The sequence below is a fragment of the Bufo gargarizans genome, chromosome 4 (assembly GCF_014858855.1).
Source record: "Bufo gargarizans isolate SCDJY-AF-19 chromosome 4, ASM1485885v1, whole genome shotgun sequence".
NCBI classification, from domain to species: Eukaryota; Metazoa; Chordata; class Amphibia; order Anura; family Bufonidae; genus Bufo; species Bufo gargarizans.
Genome location: NC_058083.1, coordinates 516419852 through 516440887, shown reverse-complemented (window position 1 = coordinate 516440887; position 21036 = coordinate 516419852). Strand labels below are relative to the sequence as shown.

General features: G+C 45.4%; 1 protein-coding gene across 2 annotated transcripts in view; it reads left to right on the top strand.

Moving 5' to 3' along the window:
- LOC122934035 (gastrula zinc finger protein XlCGF49.1-like) overlaps positions 1-21036 on the top strand; it is a 179858-nt gene that overhangs the window by 141994 nt on the left and 16828 nt on the right. The window contains exons 1-2 of one of the 2 annotated variants that reach the window (XM_044289178.1): positions 20736-20782; positions 20864-20994. The exons of the other annotated variant lie outside the window; for it this stretch is intronic. Of the exons in view, the coding sequence (XP_044145113.1) occupies positions 20758-20782; positions 20864-20994 (156 nt within the window). The 5' untranslated portion in view covers positions 20736-20757. Of the gene's footprint in view, positions 1-20735; positions 20783-20863; positions 20995-21036 lie in introns of those variants that run through there. 2 annotated transcript variants of the gene reach the window in all.

Here is a 21036-nt window from a genome sequence, read left to right as displayed (position 1 = left end):
GATTTTCAATCGGATTCAGGTCTGGGCTCTGGCTGGGCCATTCCAAAACTTTAATCTTCTTCTGATGAAGCCATTCCTTTGATGATTCTAATGTATGCTTTGGGTCGTTGTCATGCTGAAAGATGAAGTTCCTCTTCATGTTCAGCTTTCTATCAGAAGCCTGAAGGTTTTGTGCCAATATTGACTGGTATTTGGAACTGTTCATAATTCCCTCTAGCTTAACTAAGGCCCCAGTTCCAGCTGAAGAAAAACAGCCCCTTGGCATGATGCTGCCACCACCATGCTTCACTGTGGGTATGGTGTTCTTTTGGTGATGTGCAGTGTTGTTTTTGCGCCAAACATATCTTTTGGAATTATGGCCAAAAAGTTCAACCTTGGTTTCATCAGACGATAACACCTTTTCCCACATGCTTTTGGGAGACTTCAGATGTGTTTTTGCAAAATATAGCCTGGCTTGGATGTTTTTCTTCGTAAGAAAAGGCTTTCATCTTGCCACTCTACCCCATAGCCCAGACATATGAAGAATACGGGAGATTGTTGTCACATGTACCACACAGCAAGTACTTGCCAGATATTCCTGCAGCTCCTTTAATGTTGCTGTAGGCCTCTTGGTAACCTGCCAGACCAGTTTTCTTCTCGTCTTTTCATCAATTTTGGAGGGACGTCCAGTTCTTGGTAATGTCACTGTTGTGCCATATTTTCTCCACTTGATGATGACTGTCTTCACTGTGTTCCATGGTATATCTAATGCCTTGGAAATTCTTTTGTACCCTTCTCCTGACTGATACCTTTTAACAATGAGATCCCTCTGATGCTTTGGAAGCTCTCTGTGGAGCATGGCTTTTGCTGTGGGATGCGACTAAGAACATTTCAGGAAAGAACAACTAGAGCAGCTGAACTTTATTTGGGGTTAATCAAAGGCACTTTAAATGATGGCAGGTGTATGCTGACTCCTATTTAACAGGATTTTGAATGTGATTGCTTAATTCTGAACACAGCTACATCCCCAGTTATAAGAGGGTGTGCACAATTATGCAAATATTTTTTTTGGTCTCTTCTCTCCACCTAAAAGATTTCAGTTTGTTTTTCGATTGAGTTGTACAGTTTATAGGTCACATTAAAGGTGAAAAAAGTTCTGAAATGATTTATCTTTGTCTTATTTTTTTTACAGCACAGAATCCTGACATTTTAACAGGGGTGTGTAGACTTTTTATATCCACTGTGTGTGTGTATGTATGTATGTATGTATGTATGTATATATATATATATATATATATATATAGAGAGAGAGAGAGAGATACTGTAGATCAGTAAATATATATCTCTATCTACATATATTGATGTGACAGGAAGATCTTCTGCCTGTGTGAACTAGGAGATGATCATGTGACTGTGTTTGTATGCAAGGTTAGGATGTGCAGAGCAGGGTGAGGGGGAGGTCAGATTATTCACACCCACAAATATCCATCAGGGAGAGCTCAGTCATTGTTGTTACACGCCCGCACAGCTTTGCTGCAGCATGTAAACAAAGCAATAAAAACAGAACCATGTAAAGGTGTAAGTATGGTTTTTCTCTTAAGAAATCAAGCTTAACTAATGTATATGTATGTCCTGATGAGTTTTATAAGGTTTTCTTTTTTTCCCCATAACTCAGATAACCCCTTTAAGGGGATGGTCCGCTATGGAGGTCACTGTTAGGGTCTATTCACACGTCCGTTGTTTGTTTCCTGATCTGTTCCGTTTTTTGCTGAACAGATCTGGACCCATTCATTTTCAATGGGTCCTGAAAAAAAAACGGACAGCACAATGTCAGATTTTTTTCAGGACCCATTGAAAATGAATGGGTCCAGATCTGTTCAGCAAAAAACGGAACAGATCAGGAAACAAACAACGGACGTGTGAATGGACCCTTAAGGGGCAGATTGCTTTAGAGTCCACTGTTGAGGGGACAGGTTGTTGTGAAAATCACTGTTAAGGAGATGGGATACTGTGGAGGTCACTAATAAAGGGGAGAGCTGCTGTGGACGTCACTGTTAAAGGGGCGGGCACTGTGGAGGTCTTTTTTAAGGGGGCAGGGAATGGTGGAAGTCACAGTTAAGGGGACGGTCCGCTATGGAGGTCAGTGTTAAGGGGTGGGGTGCTGTAGAGGCCACTGTTGTGGAAATCACTGTTAACGAGACTGGGTACTGTGGAGGTCACTAATAAAGGGGCGGCCGCTGTGGAGGTCACTGTTAAAGGGGAGGGCACTGTAGATGTTACTGCTAAGGGGGCGGGATGCTGTGGAGGTCACTGTTAAAGGGGCAGGATACTGTATATGTCACTTTTATAGTGGATACTGTCTATCTTTTAATGACACACACAAACATTAAATGAAATATACTCGTGCAAAGCTGGGTCCTTCTGCTAGTATTGAATAAAAGGCCAGACATTTTAGTTTTTATAATTTTTTATATGATAAATAAAAAGTAACAAACAATATTGGCTTATCATTCCGCGACTACCTTGAAAATGCGTCCGGGAACCATATTCATGCTCCTGGGAGAATAGGGGATGTAAATATGAGTGGGGCCTAGCATGCTGTGACAACATGCTGGGCCCAGGTTATGGTTCTGTGTAATAATAAAGCCCGCTGCTTCATGTTATTCACAGTCCGCACTAACTCCATAGGATCCATTGGAGAATCCATAATGGTGGCCACGGAAGACATAATAGATACATATATGCGTTTTTTTTCTATTGAAAATTTTTCAATAAGGTGAGCTAGCCCACTTAGCATTCTCTCATACTTCCCTTTATTCCGTCTCTAGCTCAAATACTCGAGCACCTGAGTACCAATCAGAGCTCGAGTATTTGAGGCAGAAACAGGAATGTCTTAAGCCCATTCTTCTCCGCCGTGGCTGTCTCCTGGGTCGTTCTGGGTTAGATGGAAGAGCAGCAGCTCCCTCCAAAGCTGAAGACTCCTCCTGTTTCTCAGGATGAACCAGCTGCTCAACACTTTCGGCCTCTTCAACCACAGGGCGAGGGGATTACCCCCTTATTATTCCGGCCTAGTGCCTGCAGCCTATCAGAGGCTGGCGCAGGCCGCGCAATGATGTCATCGCGCCACCTGAGCCGTACAGCGCGGGACACAGGCCGGAAGAGGCCCTGCATCGCATCGCTGACATGGAGGTAAGTATAAGTGTTTTCTTTTATTTTTATATGTACAGTAGTTTTACTGGCACATTAGGGGGGGGGGCTCTTGTTACTAGCACATTGGGGGGGCCTTTTGTTACTGGCACATTGGGGGGGCCTCTTGTTACTGGCACATTGGGGGGCCTCTTGTTACTGGCACATTGGGGCGGCCTCTTGTTACTGGCACATTGGGGGGGGCCTCTTGTTACTGGCACATTGGGGCGGCCTCTTGTTACTGGCACATTGGGGGGGCCTCTTGTTACTGGCACATTAGGGGGGCCTCTTGTTACTGGCACATTGGGGCGGCCTCTTGTTAATGGCACATGATTGGGGGGCTTCTTGTTAATGGCACATAATTGGGTGGCCTCTTGTTACTGGCACATGATTGGGGGGCCTCTATGGGGGTGTAACATTACATTACCCTACTTCGTGAGATTTCCCTACCTCCTAACTTCCGGTTGCACCGCTAATGACGTCAGGAGGCGTTCCTGAGTTTTGACGATCTGCGCATGCGCAAACGGAAAGTTTAGGGAAAATCTCAACGCGGAGTTCAGCTGCACACCGTGACACTGCGCATGCGCCGGAGAGCCTCAGTAGGGAAGAATTACGGCCCAGCGCGCAAGCGCAGCTAACAGAAGATCCATCCGATCTCCGCGCCTGCGCAGTGTGGGGGTAGGGAGATCTCATGGCCATATTTTCTGTTAAATATATATATATATATATATATATATATATATACAGTACAGACCAAAAGTTTGGACACACCTTCTCATTCAAAGAGTTTTCTTTATTTTCATGACTATGAAAATTGTAGATTCACACTGAAGGCATCAAAACTATGAATTAACACATGTGGAATTATATACATAACAAAAAAGTGTGAAACAACTGAAAATACACTCACCTAAAGAATTATTAGGAACACCATACTAATACGGTGTTGGACCCCCTTTTGCCTTCAGAACTACCTTAATTCTACGTGGCATTAATTCAACAAGGTGCTGATAGCATTCTTTAGAAATGTTGGCCCATATTGTTAGGATAGCATCTTGCAGTTGATGGAGATTTGAGGGATGCACATCCAAGTCACGAAGCTCCCGTTCCACCACATCCCAAAGATGCTTTATTGGGTTGAGATCTGATGACTGTGGGGCCATTTTAGTACAGTGAACTCATTGTCATGTTCAAGAAACCAATTTGAAATGATTCAAGCTTTGTGACATGGTGCATTATCCTGCTGGAAGTAGCCATCAGAGGATGGGTACATGGTGGTCATGAAGGGATGGACATGGTCAGAAACAATGCACAGGCAGCCCGTGGCATTTAAACGATGGCCAATTGGCACTAAGGGGCCTAAAGTGTGCCCAGAAAACATCCCCCACACCATTACACCACCACCACCAGCCTGCACAGTGGTAACAAGGCATGATGGATACATGTTCTCATTCTGTTTACGCCAAATTTAGACTCTACCATTTGAATGTCTCAACAGAAATCAAGACTCATCAGACCAGGCAACATTTTTCCAGTCTTCAACAGTCCAATTTTGGTGAGCTCGTGCAAATTGTAGCCTCTTTTTCCTATTTGTAGTGGAGATGAGTGGTACCCGGTGGGGTCTTCTGCTGTTGTAGCCCACCTTTCTTTCCCATTCTGACATTCAGTTTGGAGTTCAGGAGATTGTCTTGACCAGGACCACAACCCTACATCCATTGAAGCAACTGCCATGTGATTGGTTGACTAGATAATCGCATTAATGAGAACTAGAATAGGTGTTCCTAATAATTCTTTAGGTGAGTGTATGTCATATTCTAGGTTCTTCAAAGTAGCCACCTTTTGCTTTGATTACTGCTTTGCACACTCTTGGCATTCTCTTGATGGGCTTCAAGAGGTAGTCCCCTGAAATGGTTTTCCCTTCACAGGTGTGCCCTGTCAGGTTTAATAAGTGGGATTTCTTGCCTTATAAATGGGGTTGGGACCATTAGTTGCATTGTGGAGAAGTCAGGTGGATACACAGCTGATAGTCCTACTGAATAGACTGTTAGAATTTGTATTCTGGCAAGAAAAAGCAGCTAAGTAAAGAAAAAGGAGTGGCCATCATTACTTCAAGAAATGAAGGTCAGTCAGTCTGAAAAATTGGGAAAACTTTGAAAGTGTCCCCAAGTGCAGTCACAAAAATCATCAAGCACTACAAAGAAACTGGCTCACATGTGGACCGCCCCAGGAAAGGAAGACCAAGAGTCACCTCTGCTGCGGAGGATAAGTTCATCCTAGTCACCAGCCTCAGAAATCGCAGGTTAACAGCAGGTCAGATTAGAGACCAGGTCAATGCCACACAGAGTTCTAGCAGCAGACACATCTCTAGAACCAGTGGCGTACCTCCAATAGAGGCAGACCACGCAGCTGCTATGGGGCCCGTGGGAGAAGGGAGCCCGGCATGGAATATAGGCCCCTCCCCCTAATTACAATACAATGGCTCTCCCCTGTCCTGAGTCCTCAGGCCCTGCCTTCCAGCTGCACACTTCTGTAGCCCCTTGTGCTTCAGTGGGCTCTTCTCTCCCAGAGCATCAGTGGCTGTAGCTCCATTCATTCCCGAGCGCTCTGTTTCTCTGCAGGGAGCTGGGCTGAGCAATCAGCATAATTAGTTCTATCAGAGCCTGCTGCTGATTGGCTGGCCAAGCACCCAGAAGAGAAACTTTACTAAGTCATGATGCAGGACTTCAGTCATGCCGGGCTGACCCTACCAGGAAGCGCTGTCTGTGACTGTGGACAGCAGCATCAAGAGTAGGAGTGACTGCAGTCTCGATACCACATTGACAATGAGCGCCCCGAAAAGTAACTCTAGCAGAAGACAGCTTGAGAGAAAAAGCTAATGGATGAGGAAAGTCTGGAAGCCTGGGGCTCAGGAGGAGGATATGGGACTGGGAGGGGGCACACTATGTAGAGAAAAAAACAGATGCACCAGTAGAAGGTATGGTCCATGGGGGCATTGGGGGGAAGGGGTATGGCAGTGATGCATTTTAATTCTGGGGTGGTGGGTATGGTACTGATGCAATATATAATAGGCAGTAGCAGGCAGCAGTATCAGACACAGTTCAAGGGGAAGGGGGGGTGGCAGTGATGCACTATATTATAGGCAGTAACAGGCACAATATGGGGGGGTGGGGGTAGTATGGCATTGGTGCAGTATATAATAAGCAGTAGCAGACAGCAGTAGCAGGCACAAATCCTGGGGTGGGAGGGGGGATTATGGCAGTGGCCTCTATATAAAAGGGTGAGCAGGTACATTTTACGGGGATATAGTACTATATAATATAATAATAAAATATAATAAGTGGCAGCAGTGGCAGACACAGTTCATGAGAGGGGGGTATGGTGGTGGTGCACTAGAGGGCACAGTTCATCGGGTAAGACTAGTTACACACTTGCGATAAGATTATGGTATTCTGTTCCAACATAGGAGCGGAATTACTAGAATCGCTGTCAGATCCAGCACACGCTGAAGACCGCTGGCAGGTAGTCGGAAGAGCCAAGGGTGGTAGTGGGAAGTGCTAAAAATGGGCCATGGGGGCCCATTCAGATTCTTGCTATGGGGCCCAGTGATTTCTATGTCCACCCCTGTCTAGAACAACTGTTAAGAGGAGACTGTGTGAATCAGGCCTTCATGGTAGAATATCTGCTAGGAAACCACTGCTAAGGACAGGCAACAAGCAGAAGAGACTTGTTTGGGCTAAAGAACACAAGGAATGGACATTAGACCAGTGGAAATCTGTGCTTTGGTCTGATGAGTCCAAATTTGAGATCTTTGGTTCCAACCACCGTGTCTTTGTGCGATGCAGAAAAGGTGAACGGATGGACTCTACATGCCTGGTTCCCACCGTGAAGCATGGAGGAGGAGGTGTGATGGTGCTTTGCTGGTGACACTGTTGGGGATTTATTCAAAATTGAAGGCATACTGAGCCAGCATGGCTACCACAGCATCTTGCAGCGGCATGCTATTCCATCCGGTTTGCGTTTAGTTGGACTATCATTTATTTTTCAACAGGACAATGACCCCAAACACACCTCCAGGATGTGTAAGGGCTATTTGACCATGAAGGAGAGTGATGGGGTGCTGCGCCAGATGACCTGGCCTCTGCAGTCACCGGACCTGAACCCAATCGAGATGGTTTGGGGTGAGCTGGACCGCAGAGTGAAGGCAAAAGGGCCAACAAGTGCTAAGCATCTCTGGGAACTCCTTCGAGACTGTTGGAAGACCATTTCAGGTGACTACCTCTTGAAGCTAATCAAGAAAATGCCAAGAGTGTGCAAAGCAGTAATCAAAGCAAAAGGTGGCTACTTTGAAGAACCTAGAATATGACATATTTTCAGTTGTTTCACACTTTTTAATTCATGTGTTAATTCATAGTTTTGATGCCTTCAGTGTGAATCTACAATTTTCATAGTCATGAAAATAAAGAAAACTCTTTGAATGAGAAGGTGTGTCCAAACTTTTGGTCTGTACTGTATATTTTATAAATCCATAATTATTTATCTATAAATGTATCCACACTTTGCCTAGGGTGATCTAATGGTCATTTTTTCTGTTAAATAAATATTAATTTAACAGAAAATATGGCCATCAGATCTCCCTACCCCCACACTGTGCAGGCGCGGAGATCGGATTGATCTTCTGGAGTTAGCCGCGCTTGCGCACTGGGCCGTAATATTTCCCTACTGAGGCTCTCCAGCGCATGCGCATTGTCCCGGTGTGCAGCTGAACTCAGCGTTGAGATTTTCCCTAAACTGTCCATTTGCGCATACGCAGATCGTCAAAACTCAGGAACGCATTCTCACGTCATTAGCGGTGCGACCGGAAGTTAGGAGGTAGGGAAATCTCACAAAGTAGGGTAATGTAATGTTACAGGGGCAATTCTTACTGGCACATTATTGGTGGGCACTATAGGGGTATCTACTCAGGCCACAAAGAAGGGGCATTTTATATGGGGGGCTCTGTACAGTAGCATTTTTTACTGGGACACATTATGGTGGGTACTATGGGGAAGGGGGGAGAGGAGTACTATGGGGTCATCTACGGGGGGCACTAAGAAGGGGTATTTTATACTTGCAAATTATGAGGGACACTGAGGGATTCTACTCGGGCACTATATATGGGGCATTTTATACTGGTACATTATGGGGGGCACTAGGAGGAAGGGGGGAGAGGAGCACTATGGGGGCATTTACTGGGGGCACTATATAGGGGTATTTTATACTGGCACATTATGGGGGCACTATGGGGACATTAGCTCAGCTGGGGGCATTACAAGGGGATATTTTTTGCACTGTCTATAATAAGGAGAATTATTACTACTGGGGGGGGGGGGCATTATGGTGGGCTTTATTACTCTCCCATGGTATGACCCCCTAGTAGCAGCACAGCCTCTCCCTGCTCTCCCTCTGCCCATTAGGGTTGCCACCTTTTCTTCAAGCCAAACCCAAACAGAAGGGTTTCCAGGCCCCACCCATGTCCCGCCTCCAGTCACACCCATGTCCCAAATCCAGCCACACCCATATCCCGCCTCCACCCCTGGTCGCTGTCGCACGGCGATTGTTACGCCCCTGATCCCGTCACTTCAGAAATACAGCGCCCCACACCTCTTACATCCAGTGACTTCTCCTTTGATGTAGACGTTCTCTTTCCTCATCTTCTCCTTTCAGACCTTCAGACCAGACACCATTTTGTCGCCATTTTTTATCTCTGCAGTTTGACAACAACAACAAAAAAATCTTAGTTTACTACTTTTCCATCATCCTCCCATCTTCTGGAGAAATCATCCTACTACCCCCAATACTGTGCCGCTGTGCTCCCCAATACTATACTGCAGAAACAGATACACCCCCAAGGGCCAAGCCAAGTAACTGTAAGTGTTCATGTGGAATATGTTTAGGTTATACACATATAACCTGTCCTGAGGACGGCGATACAGATGACTATGGAGATGAATGCTTCTACAATGGAAGCACTCATCTCCTTGTGCCCAGCCGCCACCACCATCGTTCACAGCTGATCCCGTGCCCGGGTCTGAGAAAGGCTTGTACATGGGCACAGGATTGCAAACCCGGACTGTCCGGGTCATTCCCGTACGGGTGACAACCCTACTGCCCCTTCTTCAAATCCTTATTATCAAATCTTTCTGATTAGGATAAAATACATCATCAGCTCCGCCGAGCCCCCGGCCAAAGTGTGGAAGTGGCGTCCGACATCCCCAAGGACCAAGCCAAGTAACTGTGAGTGTTCATGTGAAATATGTTTATGTTATACACATATAGCCTACACTGTGCCACACAATATACAGTATACCTCTACACTGTGCCCCACAATATACAGTATACCGCTACACTGTGCCCCACAATATACAGTATACCTCTACACTGTGCCCCACAATATACAGTATACTGCTACACTGTGCCCCACAATATACAGTATACTGCTACACTGTGCCACACAATATACAGTATACTGCTACACTGTGCCCCACAATATACAGTATACTGCTACACTGTGCCACACAATATACAGTATACCGCTACACTGTGCCCCACAATATACAGTATACCTCTACACTGTGCCCCACAATATACAGTATACCTCTACACTGTGCCACACAATATACAGTATACCGCTACACTGTGCCCCACAATATACAGTATACCGCTACACTGTGCCACACAATATACAGTATACCTCTACACTGTGCCCCACAATATACAGTATACCGCTACACTGTGTAGTCTTGTGACGGCGGACAGAAAATAATCTGGAAGTGCCCCTCCCGAGACCAGGCTCTGGATCCGCCACTGCCATGAGGATCCATGCGCTCCCTGCTGAGCTATGCCTCGTGCACAGTGTACCATGGAGCTTACAGTGACAGACATGGAAAACTTCAGAAGCATCCAGGCTGCCATAGTAACCGATTGTAGCCCCGCGATTTCACTGCGATCGGATTTGCTTGCTGCATCTGAGGCGTTAAATGATAGGGGAGGCGTGATTGTTGTTCACCATCATTTCAGCCGGCACATGCCGCGTATGGAGTAGGGTCACTGCAGCAGCGCACTCCATACTATGAATAGCATTTCTAGATAAGTTAATTCAATGTGTCTGAATCTAATTTTAAAAACCTTCAGTCATCTCTAATCATCACACATCGTAGAGCCTGACTCCTCCCACACAGGTTCACATGGTCATGACATAATCACAGGTCCTTTAACTCCTTTAGGAGAACAGTCTAAAATATGACTCCTCCCACACAAGATCACATGGTCATGACATCATCACAGGTCCTTTACCTCCTCTAGGAGCATAGTCTGAAGCATGACTCCTCCCACAGAGGATCATATGGTCATGACATCATCACAGGTCCTTTACCTCTTCCAGCAGCACAGCCTGGAGCCTGACTCCTCCCACACAGGATCACCTTGGTGACGTAATGTGACTGTGAGATCGGTGGTGGTGATAAGTAAGGTTCAGGTAAGTGTCCTGTGTGCTGGGCTGCGGGGCGTCCTCTCCGTATTCTGTGCGGTCTCCTGTGGGGTCAGGATTAGGGACAGGTTTACAGTCAGGGAGGTTTTGTGGAGAACATTAGTTTCTAGAACAACCTGGGGGCGGGGCTCCATCCTCTCAGAAGCCCATACATTCTAGGTGGGTACATGTGTCCAGCAGGGCAGGTAGGTGTGTAGTCACCGCCATTGTCTGTCAGGATTACTGGGGCAGAGGGGGCATTAACCCCTTCACCGCCAGCTCTCTCGGCCAGGCACAGTCAGCCTCCGCCAGCACTCAGCCCACTAGGCACTAGGCTGCCCAGGGACTGACTGAGCTACAGGAGCAGCACCGGGGTCTATCTGAGTGTAATCTGTATGTACAGCGCAGGTATATACATAGTCATCCTCCTGTGTATTATAGTATATACTATGCTGGTATAACCTGGGTATATCTGAGTGTAATCTATATGTACAGCGCAGGTATATACATAGTCATCCTCCTGTGTATTATAGTATAGACTATGCTGGTATAACCTGGGTATATCTGAGTGTAATCTATATGTACAGCGCAGGTATATACATAGTCATCCTCCTGTGTATTATAGTATAGACTATGCTGGTATAACCTGGGTGTATCTGAGTGTAATCTATATGTACAGTGCAGGTATATACATAGTCATCCTCCTGTGTATTATAGTATATACTATGCTGGTATAACCTGGGTCTATCTGAGTGTAATCTATATGTACAGTGCAGGTATATACATAGTCATCTTCCTGTGTATTATAGTATATACTATGCTGGTATAACCTGGGCCTATCTGAGTGTAATCTATATGTACAGTGCAGGTATATACATAGTCATCCTCCTGTGTATTATAGTATATACTATGCTGGTATAACCTGGGTCTATCTGAGTATAATCTATATGTACAGTGCAGGTATATACATAGTCATCTCCCTGTGTATTATAGTATATACTATGCTGGTATAACCTGGGTCTATCTGAGTGTAATCTATATGTACAGCGCAGGTATATACATAGTCATCCTCCTGTGTATTATAGTATATACTGTGCTGGTATAACCTGGGTCTATCTGAGTGTAATCTATATGTACAGCGCAGGTATATACATAGTCATCCTCCTGTGTATTATAGTATAGACTATGCTGGTATAACCTGGGTCTATCTGAGTGTAATCTATATGTACAGCGCAGGTATATACATAGTCATCCTCCTGTGTATTATAGTATATACTGTGCTGGTATAACCTGGGTCTATCTGAGTGTAATCTATATGTACAGCGCAGGTATATACATAGTCATCCTCCTGTGTATTATAGTATATACTGTGCTGGTATAACCTGGGTCTATCTGAGTGTAATCTATATGTACAGCGCAGGTATATACATAGTCATCTTCCTGTGTATTATAGTATATACTGTGCTGGTATAACCTGGGTCTATCTGAGTGTAATCTATATGTACAGCGCAGGTATATACATAGTCATCCTCCTGTGTATTATAGTATATACTGTGCTGGTATAACCTGGGTCTATCTGAGTGTAATCTATATGTACAGCGCAGGTGTATACATAGTCATCCTCCTGTGTATTATAGTATAGACTATGCTGGTATAACCTGGGTATCCCCGGTATATAATTATATATGTACAGCTGGTTGTACATCTTCTGTATATACATGGAGGACATAATCCAAGCTTTTGTGAAAACCCAAACTGTCCTGTATTTCGCTTGCGCTCCGGTTTTCCGTGTGTAATCCACAGCTGATTCCATACGGTTTTCCATGTGGAGAAGCTCAGCCTGAGTGTAATCCAGAACCAGCAGTTTATGAGATTAGACCGATCTCATCTATATTGGGCTCTTTTCTCTATGTGGATATTGACCGGCCGTGCAGATTTATAAATTCTTAGCATGTCATTATTTGGTGGTTTTTTTTTCCATTTCCCCAGAGGCAGTTATAGGTGTTGTCGGCCGTTTATATCGATAACCGGTTGTCAGGATAGGTAAAAAAAATCTAGGATACAAAGAGCCCTGATAAACGTGATATAGACTGATATGAGGCAAATGCACTGACTCCCTGATCACTGCACCAGCGGGCTCTGGCTGAGCACCAAACACAGGGAGAACACAGGAGAGTTTGGCCTCGTACTTCATCATACCTCTCGGAGTCCTGACACCGGATTGTGACCTCTTGTCCGGCAGTCACCTCCTCACCTCTCATGTCGGCAGCCGGTTCCGCAGTCAGAAGAATGCCGCCACGCTGCTCTGTAAGTGATCCCATTAGCCCGGTGCAGAGATCAGAGCTCTGCTGTCCGTCCGCCGCTACTTTTCAGCTTGTCCGCAGACATCAGTTTGCCTCCTCACCGGCTGCTCTCCCGTCTCCATGGCTCTTTCCTCGGCCAGACACTACTTGGCCTACACAGTCAGGGATCTGGAGCGGCATGGAGAAGCAGCGCGCCGAAATTGGCCAATGAGCAGCCTCCCTCCCTAATAAAAAGCTCCTTCCTCGCGGCCTACCCTACGTCTATGACACTTGTACAGACGTTATTGCGACCTCTGATCAGAAGTTCAGAACCATCTCCCTGTGACCTTCCCGTATGGAGCTATGAGCCATAATGGGTTTTGTGGATCTTTGTGTCACGGGGGTGTCAAGAACCACGTCTGACTCCGTTATACCCGGGGTCAGGAAGTCGCAGCGGTTGGCTGCGCGCTCTATGTAAGATAGGCCTGTTTCCTTATGGTAGCTGTCTGGGTTTGCTTTGCAACCCTTTTTGGCTCACTCAGGGATCCGTAGCTCCTTCTCCTCAGCTGTTCCTTGTCCGGCACTCCCAACCTCTTTATATTCCCCTCTCCCACTTCTCTGGTTGCCAGATATAGAGCTTCCTGCCTGGACTTCTATACTGACCCACTGGAGCTGTGTTGCTGCGTTCTCTGGTTGTTGGTCCAGAACGTTTCCCTCTGGATCCCTGTTGGGCCTTTGTGGTCTGCTGTGGTCGCCCACCTGGGATTATATGTTTGTCTGTCCTCTCCCTGGTGTTTCCCTCTTAGTGTCAGTGGTGCGGACTAGCAATCCCACCGGCCCGTTCACTATCTAGGGCTCATCTTAGGGAAAGCCAGGGTTTAGGCACGGGATCGGCGTACGGGTGAGGAACCCGTCTAGGGACGTCAGGGCAGTCAGGTGCCAGCCGCAAGGTGAGTCAGGGGTCACCACCTTTTCCTCTCCCTTGGGCAGGGCCTTCCCTTTTCCCTCCCTGTGCGTGACGCCGGTCATTACATTTTGGCTACTAGGACCAGGGAGGTAGAAAAAAGAAAAATGTAGCAGCACTACAAAAAATGAATGTTGTTCCTTACTGTGGTGGTGCCCGCTGTGTCAGAAGCCAGTCTTGTACTTCCCAAATCCAGATGCAATTGTAACAGAAACTGCAGCACTCTCCAGCCTTTGTCTTTTCAAACTTTTATTCACCAATACAAAAAATGCGACGTTTTGATCTGTGTGATCTTTCTCAAGGCTTGAGAAAGATCACACAGATCGAAACGTCGCATTTTTGGTATTGATAGGATCAGGGAGGGGGATCCTCCCGGGGGAGTGAGGGGTGCGACCCACTAAGGATTACACTGCCTGTGCAGGGCAGCGGCCATGGACTTTCTCTATAGGGGGTCCCATCGTGTAATGTGTTTGGAGGGACCGTGGACAACCTGCTGATGTCACTGCTCCCGTGTGGCTATAGCATTCATCATCATAAGGCCTCATGCACACGACCGTTCTGTTTTTTGCGATCCGCAAAAAACGGAAGCCGCCCGTGTGCCTTCCGCAATTTGCGGAACGGGGCAGGCGGCCCATATTAGAAATGCCTATTCTTGTCCGCAAAACGGTCTTATGCATAATGCCTTACACAAAGGATTACTCATCTACCCGTTAACTGACAGCGCTGTTTAAAGGGACACTGACAGGCAGAATAAGCATAATTAGCGGTATATATGTATGCACAGGTCTTCTATTGTGTAATAAAAACATATATGTTAATTCATAGTTTTGATGCCTTCAGTGTGAATCTACAGTTTTCATAGTCATGAAAATAAAGAAAACTCTTTGAATGAGAAGGTGTGTCCAAACTTTTGGTCTGTACTGTATATAAAGCTAATTATGCTTATTCGGCCTGTCAGTGTCCCTTTAAGGCCTCTTTCCCATGGGCGTGTGCGCCCCGTCGTCGTGCTGCGGCCTGCAAAATGCAGGCCACAATGCACGAGCTCAGTCCGTGGGGCAGCCGCAGCGGATCGCGGACCCATTCACTTGAAAGGGTCCGCGATCCGGCCATTCCGCAAAAAGATAGGACATGTTCTATCTTTTTGCGGAACGGAAGTACGGGACGAAACCCCGGGGAAGCACTCCTTAGTGCTTCCGTAGGGTTCCATTCTGCACCATTCCTCATCTCCGGATTTGCGGACCCATTGAAGTGAATGGGTCCGCATCCGTGATGCGGAATGCCCACGGAACGGCACCAGTGTATTGCGGATCCGCAAATGCAGTCCGCAATACGGCAACGGGGCGCACACGCCTGTGGGAAAGAGGCCTAATTCTGTTTGTACCATATCATCTGTATATATCTGTGTGTATATAGTGTTGTGTCTAGTGCGCCCTTAAGGCAATTAAATATATAAATTAATCTTGCGCTGTTCTGCATCTCGATCACGAATCCCCACGTCCGTGTTTCAGCATAACGTCATAAGCTACCTGGGGTTGGTTCCGACCCGATATAATCCCATTAACGGACCGGGCCTATATCTATCGAGGAACTAGTGGCAGTCTACTCGGCTGGCAGAGCTCTGCTTCACTGGGGCAGTGAAAAGGCTCTCTCAGCTTGTCAGGGTTGTGAGCGAGTGTTGTGTCATGCCGGAGGTTGCGTGGAGCACCCTCTATCACTCCCGGTGCCTCCCTGCGCCCGTTCGGACAGGAGGCGTCTGTGTAAACTGTGCCAAGCTGACCTTATGTACTCCCAGGGAGGGCGTAACGTCACGTCTTGTTAACCAGTGACAAAACCGTACCACGTGATCCCGATGTACAGTGTCGGTGGGCAGGGCTTCGAGGTGCCGTATCGTCAAATATTGGTGTCACTTTTTTTTTTACTGTAGGGGTGCATCAGGGGGACTTGAAATATAAGATAAGATGCCTTTATTGTCACTGTACAATACAATGTAATACAATGTACAATACAATGAAATGTTGTTTGGAGCAATCCTAGATGCCATGGACAGAGGAACAAGAACTGACATTTAAACTAAAGCATTACACTAGAAAAAAACAAAACATTGCACTAGAAGGCATTACTATTCACAGTTCACAGCATATATATAGTAAGTGCTTGTGAGTATATACACACACTGATTTAGACACCACTGCAGACAAGAGGTCATCATGGGTTCATGAATGCAGCAGTCACTTTCAGTCTGTGGTAGTTTCTATCCTAGGAAGGGGCAATAATCTCCGAGCATTTAGGAGACTGATTGCTTTGGGGTAAAAGCTGTTCTTCAGCCTAGTGGTGCGGGCATGTAGGGCTCTAAGACGTCTACCAGAGGGTAGGGGAGTGAAAAGGCTGTGGCCGGGGTGAGTTGGATACCCACGGTTAATTTTTGCCCTGTTGCTGCAGCGAGCAGTGAAGATGTCACCCAGAGATGGTAACTGAGTACCAGGGATTCTGCCAGCCATTCTGATGATGCGCTTGAGGGTCTTCTTGTCCTCAGAAGAGCAGCCGGAGGACCACACTGTGATGCAGTATGTGATAACAGATTCTATGGTGCACCTGTAAGAATTGACTAGCGGCTGTTTTGGGAGTTGTGCTTTCTTCAGACTCCTCAGAAAATAAAGCCTCTGAAGGCCTTTTTTTTGTAATTTCTGTTGTGGTTTTTTATCCATGACAGGTCCTGACTAATATGAACTCCCAAGAATCTGAAACTTTGAACTAAATCCACGTTTCCACCATTAATGCTAATGGTTTGGTGTCCATTTTGTTTCTTCTTCCTAAAATCCAGAATTTGGCTCCTTTTTGTTTTCTTGGTATTGAGTAGGAGGTTGTTGTTCTTACTCCATCTCTCTAGGTTCTCAACCTCTTTCCTATAGGCTGTTTCATCATTGTTAGAGATTAGGCCTATCACGGTCGTGTCATCTGCAAATGTTACTTGGCAACTTAAAATGATCCCAGTGAAATCTGCCTTCCAAAATTTTTATGTCGCTCCTTTCCTTTTGTGCCCTGCCGTGTGCCCATACAGCAGTTTATGACCACATAAAAAAATATTGAGGTTTATTTTGCTGTTAACCCATATTGCTGTATTGCAGGAAAAATGGTTTAATGTAAAAAAAATTGCAAAAAAAATATAAAATTTTGAAATTACCTTCATTTTCTTTTAAACAGTTGTGGAACACCTCAAAGTATAACTGTCATATTTTATTTTTTATTTTTTTTGTATTGGATTGTGGTGATTAATATCTCCTTAGTGGCCCTAGTTCAACTTTTCACTGTGTATTCAATTACCCCTTAATTCTACATTTTAGTTTCCTGTACTGCCTATTGTTACCTGTGCTTAAAATAGGGTTGCTAGGCATGTTCCGTCTGTTGAAGGACGGAGGACGCAGTGCGCAGGGTCACATTACTGACAGCCAGGGACTAAGTAAATGATTAAAGCCAGTTCCTCCCCAGCAGCTGATAACAGTGCCTGGCCTGTGTGCACTTCTCCCTGTCCCTGCGCTTGGCAGACGCTCCCTCACTCAGCAGACTGGGACAATGCAGAGCCAAAGCAGCGCAGACCAGGGAAGGGAGATCTGCCGTCTGCTCAGTGTATAAATTAAAGCAAGATGTGGTAAGAGGACCCCTTTGTGCTGCAAGAGATTAACCCTTTAGGGGGGGGGGGCTCTGGTTACTGACACTTTTGGGGGGTTATTGTTACTGGCTAGTGAGGCCAGGCGGGATTAGCCTCAGGGGGAGGGCAGTGGCGGCCATCTTAACTGAATAGTGAGATTGCAGTTTTATGCAAACTGGTTACTAAGGGCTGAATCTTATTAAATATGGGGTAAGTCAGTCTAATAGTAACTGATTCTGGAATATCATGTTATTAGTAACTACATATATGAAAATTGAAATTAGGGTCTAAATGTGACAGTTATCCTTTAAGGGTTAGCAAAGTTTGTAACATCAGTTTTGAATAATTTGAGGGGTTTAGTTTCTAAACTGGGGTCATTTATGGGTGGTTTCTACTATGTAAGCCCCTCAAAATCACTTTATAACTGAATTGGTGCTTAAAAAAGCTATTTTGGAAATTTTCTTGAAAATGTAAAATATTACTTCAAAAATGTTAAACCTTCTAACGTCCTAAAAAAATAAAATAAAATTTACAAAATGATGCCAACATAAAGTAGACATATGGGGAATGTTGACTGATAACCCCTTTAATAATAATAAAAAATAAAAATAAATAACTTGTAAAATAGTTATCAGAGTTATTTTTTTGTTCTATGTTCCTAACTAAGCAAATGTAACCGCTTTCCAATTCACTCACTTTATCTCCGGTGGCTGGTTTCTCAGATTTCACTGAGGGTCACATGACCTGTGATGTCAGCTTCTCTCCCTGCTCTGATAAAGGTCGTTTACAAGCCTGTAAACGAGACGTCACTGTGCTGGCCACGCCCCCTTCACTGCCGTCTACTCTCTGCTAGGATACTTAACCCCTTCAGCTGCACAGCTCTGCAGGCAGGGACAATTCTGGGCACTGGAGCTGATATACTAGAGAGAGCATTGCACAAGAAGGTAGGGGGAAGATCCTGTGTGCATTAGCAGTGTCATTATACAGCTGGGACATGTAGTTCTACACATACAACATGCTGCAGAGTCTCCCAGCACTCAGGGCAGCTCTTGTATCCACTCCTTAGCAGAGCAGGGGGAGGGGCAGAGGTTATTTTTATTGCATGTAAACCAGGGCCAGAAAAGAACCAGGAAAATGAGGAAAAATATATATTTATTTTTTTTGCATAAAACTTGCTTAGCTCAGTTATATATCAGATTTTCAGTGCTATATTATTTTTTTTCATAACTCTGACAACCCCTTTAAGTAGAGAAATTCTAAAATTTGCTAATTTTAAAAATTTTCTGGAAGAAAATATTGACCCAATTTTGCCGCAAACATGAAGCACAATGTGTCACCAGAAAACAATCTCAGAATCAGTTAGATAAGTAAAACTATTCCAAAGTTATAACCACCACGTGATTAGCAAAAACAGGCCTAGTCAGGGAGGTGAAATCTGACCTGGGGTAGAACGGGTTAATATATGCAAATAAGCCTCTGGGAGCAACGGGGGTGTTGCCCTTACACCTGGAGGCTCCTCTTTTTCTGCACCTGCCACGCCCATTTCACTTCCATTGACAGGTTCAGGTGTGATTACGTCTTCACTGCCTGGTCCTGTCAATCAAAGTGAAAAGGGCGTGGCAGGTGCAGAAAGGAGGAGCCTCTAGGTAAAAAGGCAACGCCCCCGTTACTCCTGGAGGCTCATTTGCATATAATAAAACATAATTATCTCAGCAGTGCGGGCACATATCAACATGGGACTAACACAGATGCCTTCAGCTGCCAAGCGCACATGTACCAGGTCAGCCGGTGTCACAGGTACCAATCTGCTGACTGATGCCCTTTTATTCTTGTGATTCCATCTGATAGGACGAGGGCAGTCTGAGCTCTAGATCTATGAAGTGATCTACCACATTACAGCTTTAGGCTGCTTTCATACCAGCGTTTTCAGTTCCGCTATTGAGATCTGTCATAGGATGAAAACTCTTCAGTTTTGTCTCCATTCATTGTCAATGGGGACAAAACTGAACTGAACGAAATGGAGTCACCAAAATGCTTTCTGTTCTATATGGTTGCTCTCCCATCGCGGACAGAATAATGCTGCAAGCAGTGTTTTCTCTGTCCGCAATGTGGTGCGGAGCAAGATGGATCCATCCTGACACACAATGTAAGTCAATTGGCACGGATCAGTTTTCTCTGACACAATAGAAATGGATCCGTCCCCCATTGACTTTGAATAGTGTTCATGACGGATCCGTCTTGGCTATAGAAGACATAATACAACCGGATCCGTTCATGACGGATGCATGCAGTTGTATTATTGAAACGGAAGCGTTTTTGCAGATCCATGACGGATCCGCAAAAAACACTAGTGTGAAAGTAGCCTTATACTGGTATTACCGCTGTGACCTGTAACTGACTATAGTGGTAATATGAAGGTGTGACAGGCTTTTGACCTGAAACATGGAGGATCTGCCTTGATACACTTTATTATCTCCTCCAGTGTTTCCTCTTCTTATCTCCAGTAATTGTATTTTACATGGGATTTTCTATGATTTTACATCGGTTCATCTTCTTTCCATTCAGGTTCCTACAATATAGGATTCGCTCAGCGTATATCTCCTATATAAGATCATTCTCCTGATTGACCCATCAAGGATGGATAGGGATGGGGACAAGATGGCAGAGAGTATAATAAATCTCACCCTAGAGATCCTCCTCCGGCTTACTGGAGAGGTGAGAGATTCTGATGATGTCACATTACATCATCTTCTCTATGTTACTAACAGATGGACATGACTGGAGAGGTGAGGGACTCTGGAGATGTATGGAGTGATATTTATTACTGCGTCTGTCCATAACCAGGAATACACAGTAGTGAAGAAGACCTCTAGTGAGCATTGTCAGGCCCCGGTATCTGAAGGACGGGGAGGAATCCTGAGCCCAATATCCAGGCCGACACCTCACATCCCGATACATGAGAACGTCAACAGAGAGAAGGTCCTAGAGCTCACCAACAAGATTATTGAGCTTCTGACTGGAGAGGTGACATCGCTGGGAATGCCGGGACATTATACAGTAACGCTATGAAGAGATCTGGGTGATGACTGTATCATTGTGTTGTCAGGTTCCTATAAGGTGTCAGGATGTCGCCGTCTATTTCTCCATGGAGGAGTCTGAGTATTTAGAAGGACACAAAGATCTGTACAAGAACGTTATGATGGAGGATCACCAGCCACCAAGTAAAAGACATGACTAAATACACACATCCTCTCACTAGTTATATGTAAGAAATTAATTGTCACTGTATGTTTTCCCTACAGTTAAAGAAGAGAGAACAACTCCCAGTCCCCTTCTTCTACATGATGAGAGATGTCCCAGTCCTCTTCTTCTACAGCATGGTTCAGAAGAACATCAAAGCATTCCATATGATGATCAGATAGATGGAAATAAGGTCTCATGAAAGGTTCCCTATGATCTGTAGAAGTGCTGTGAA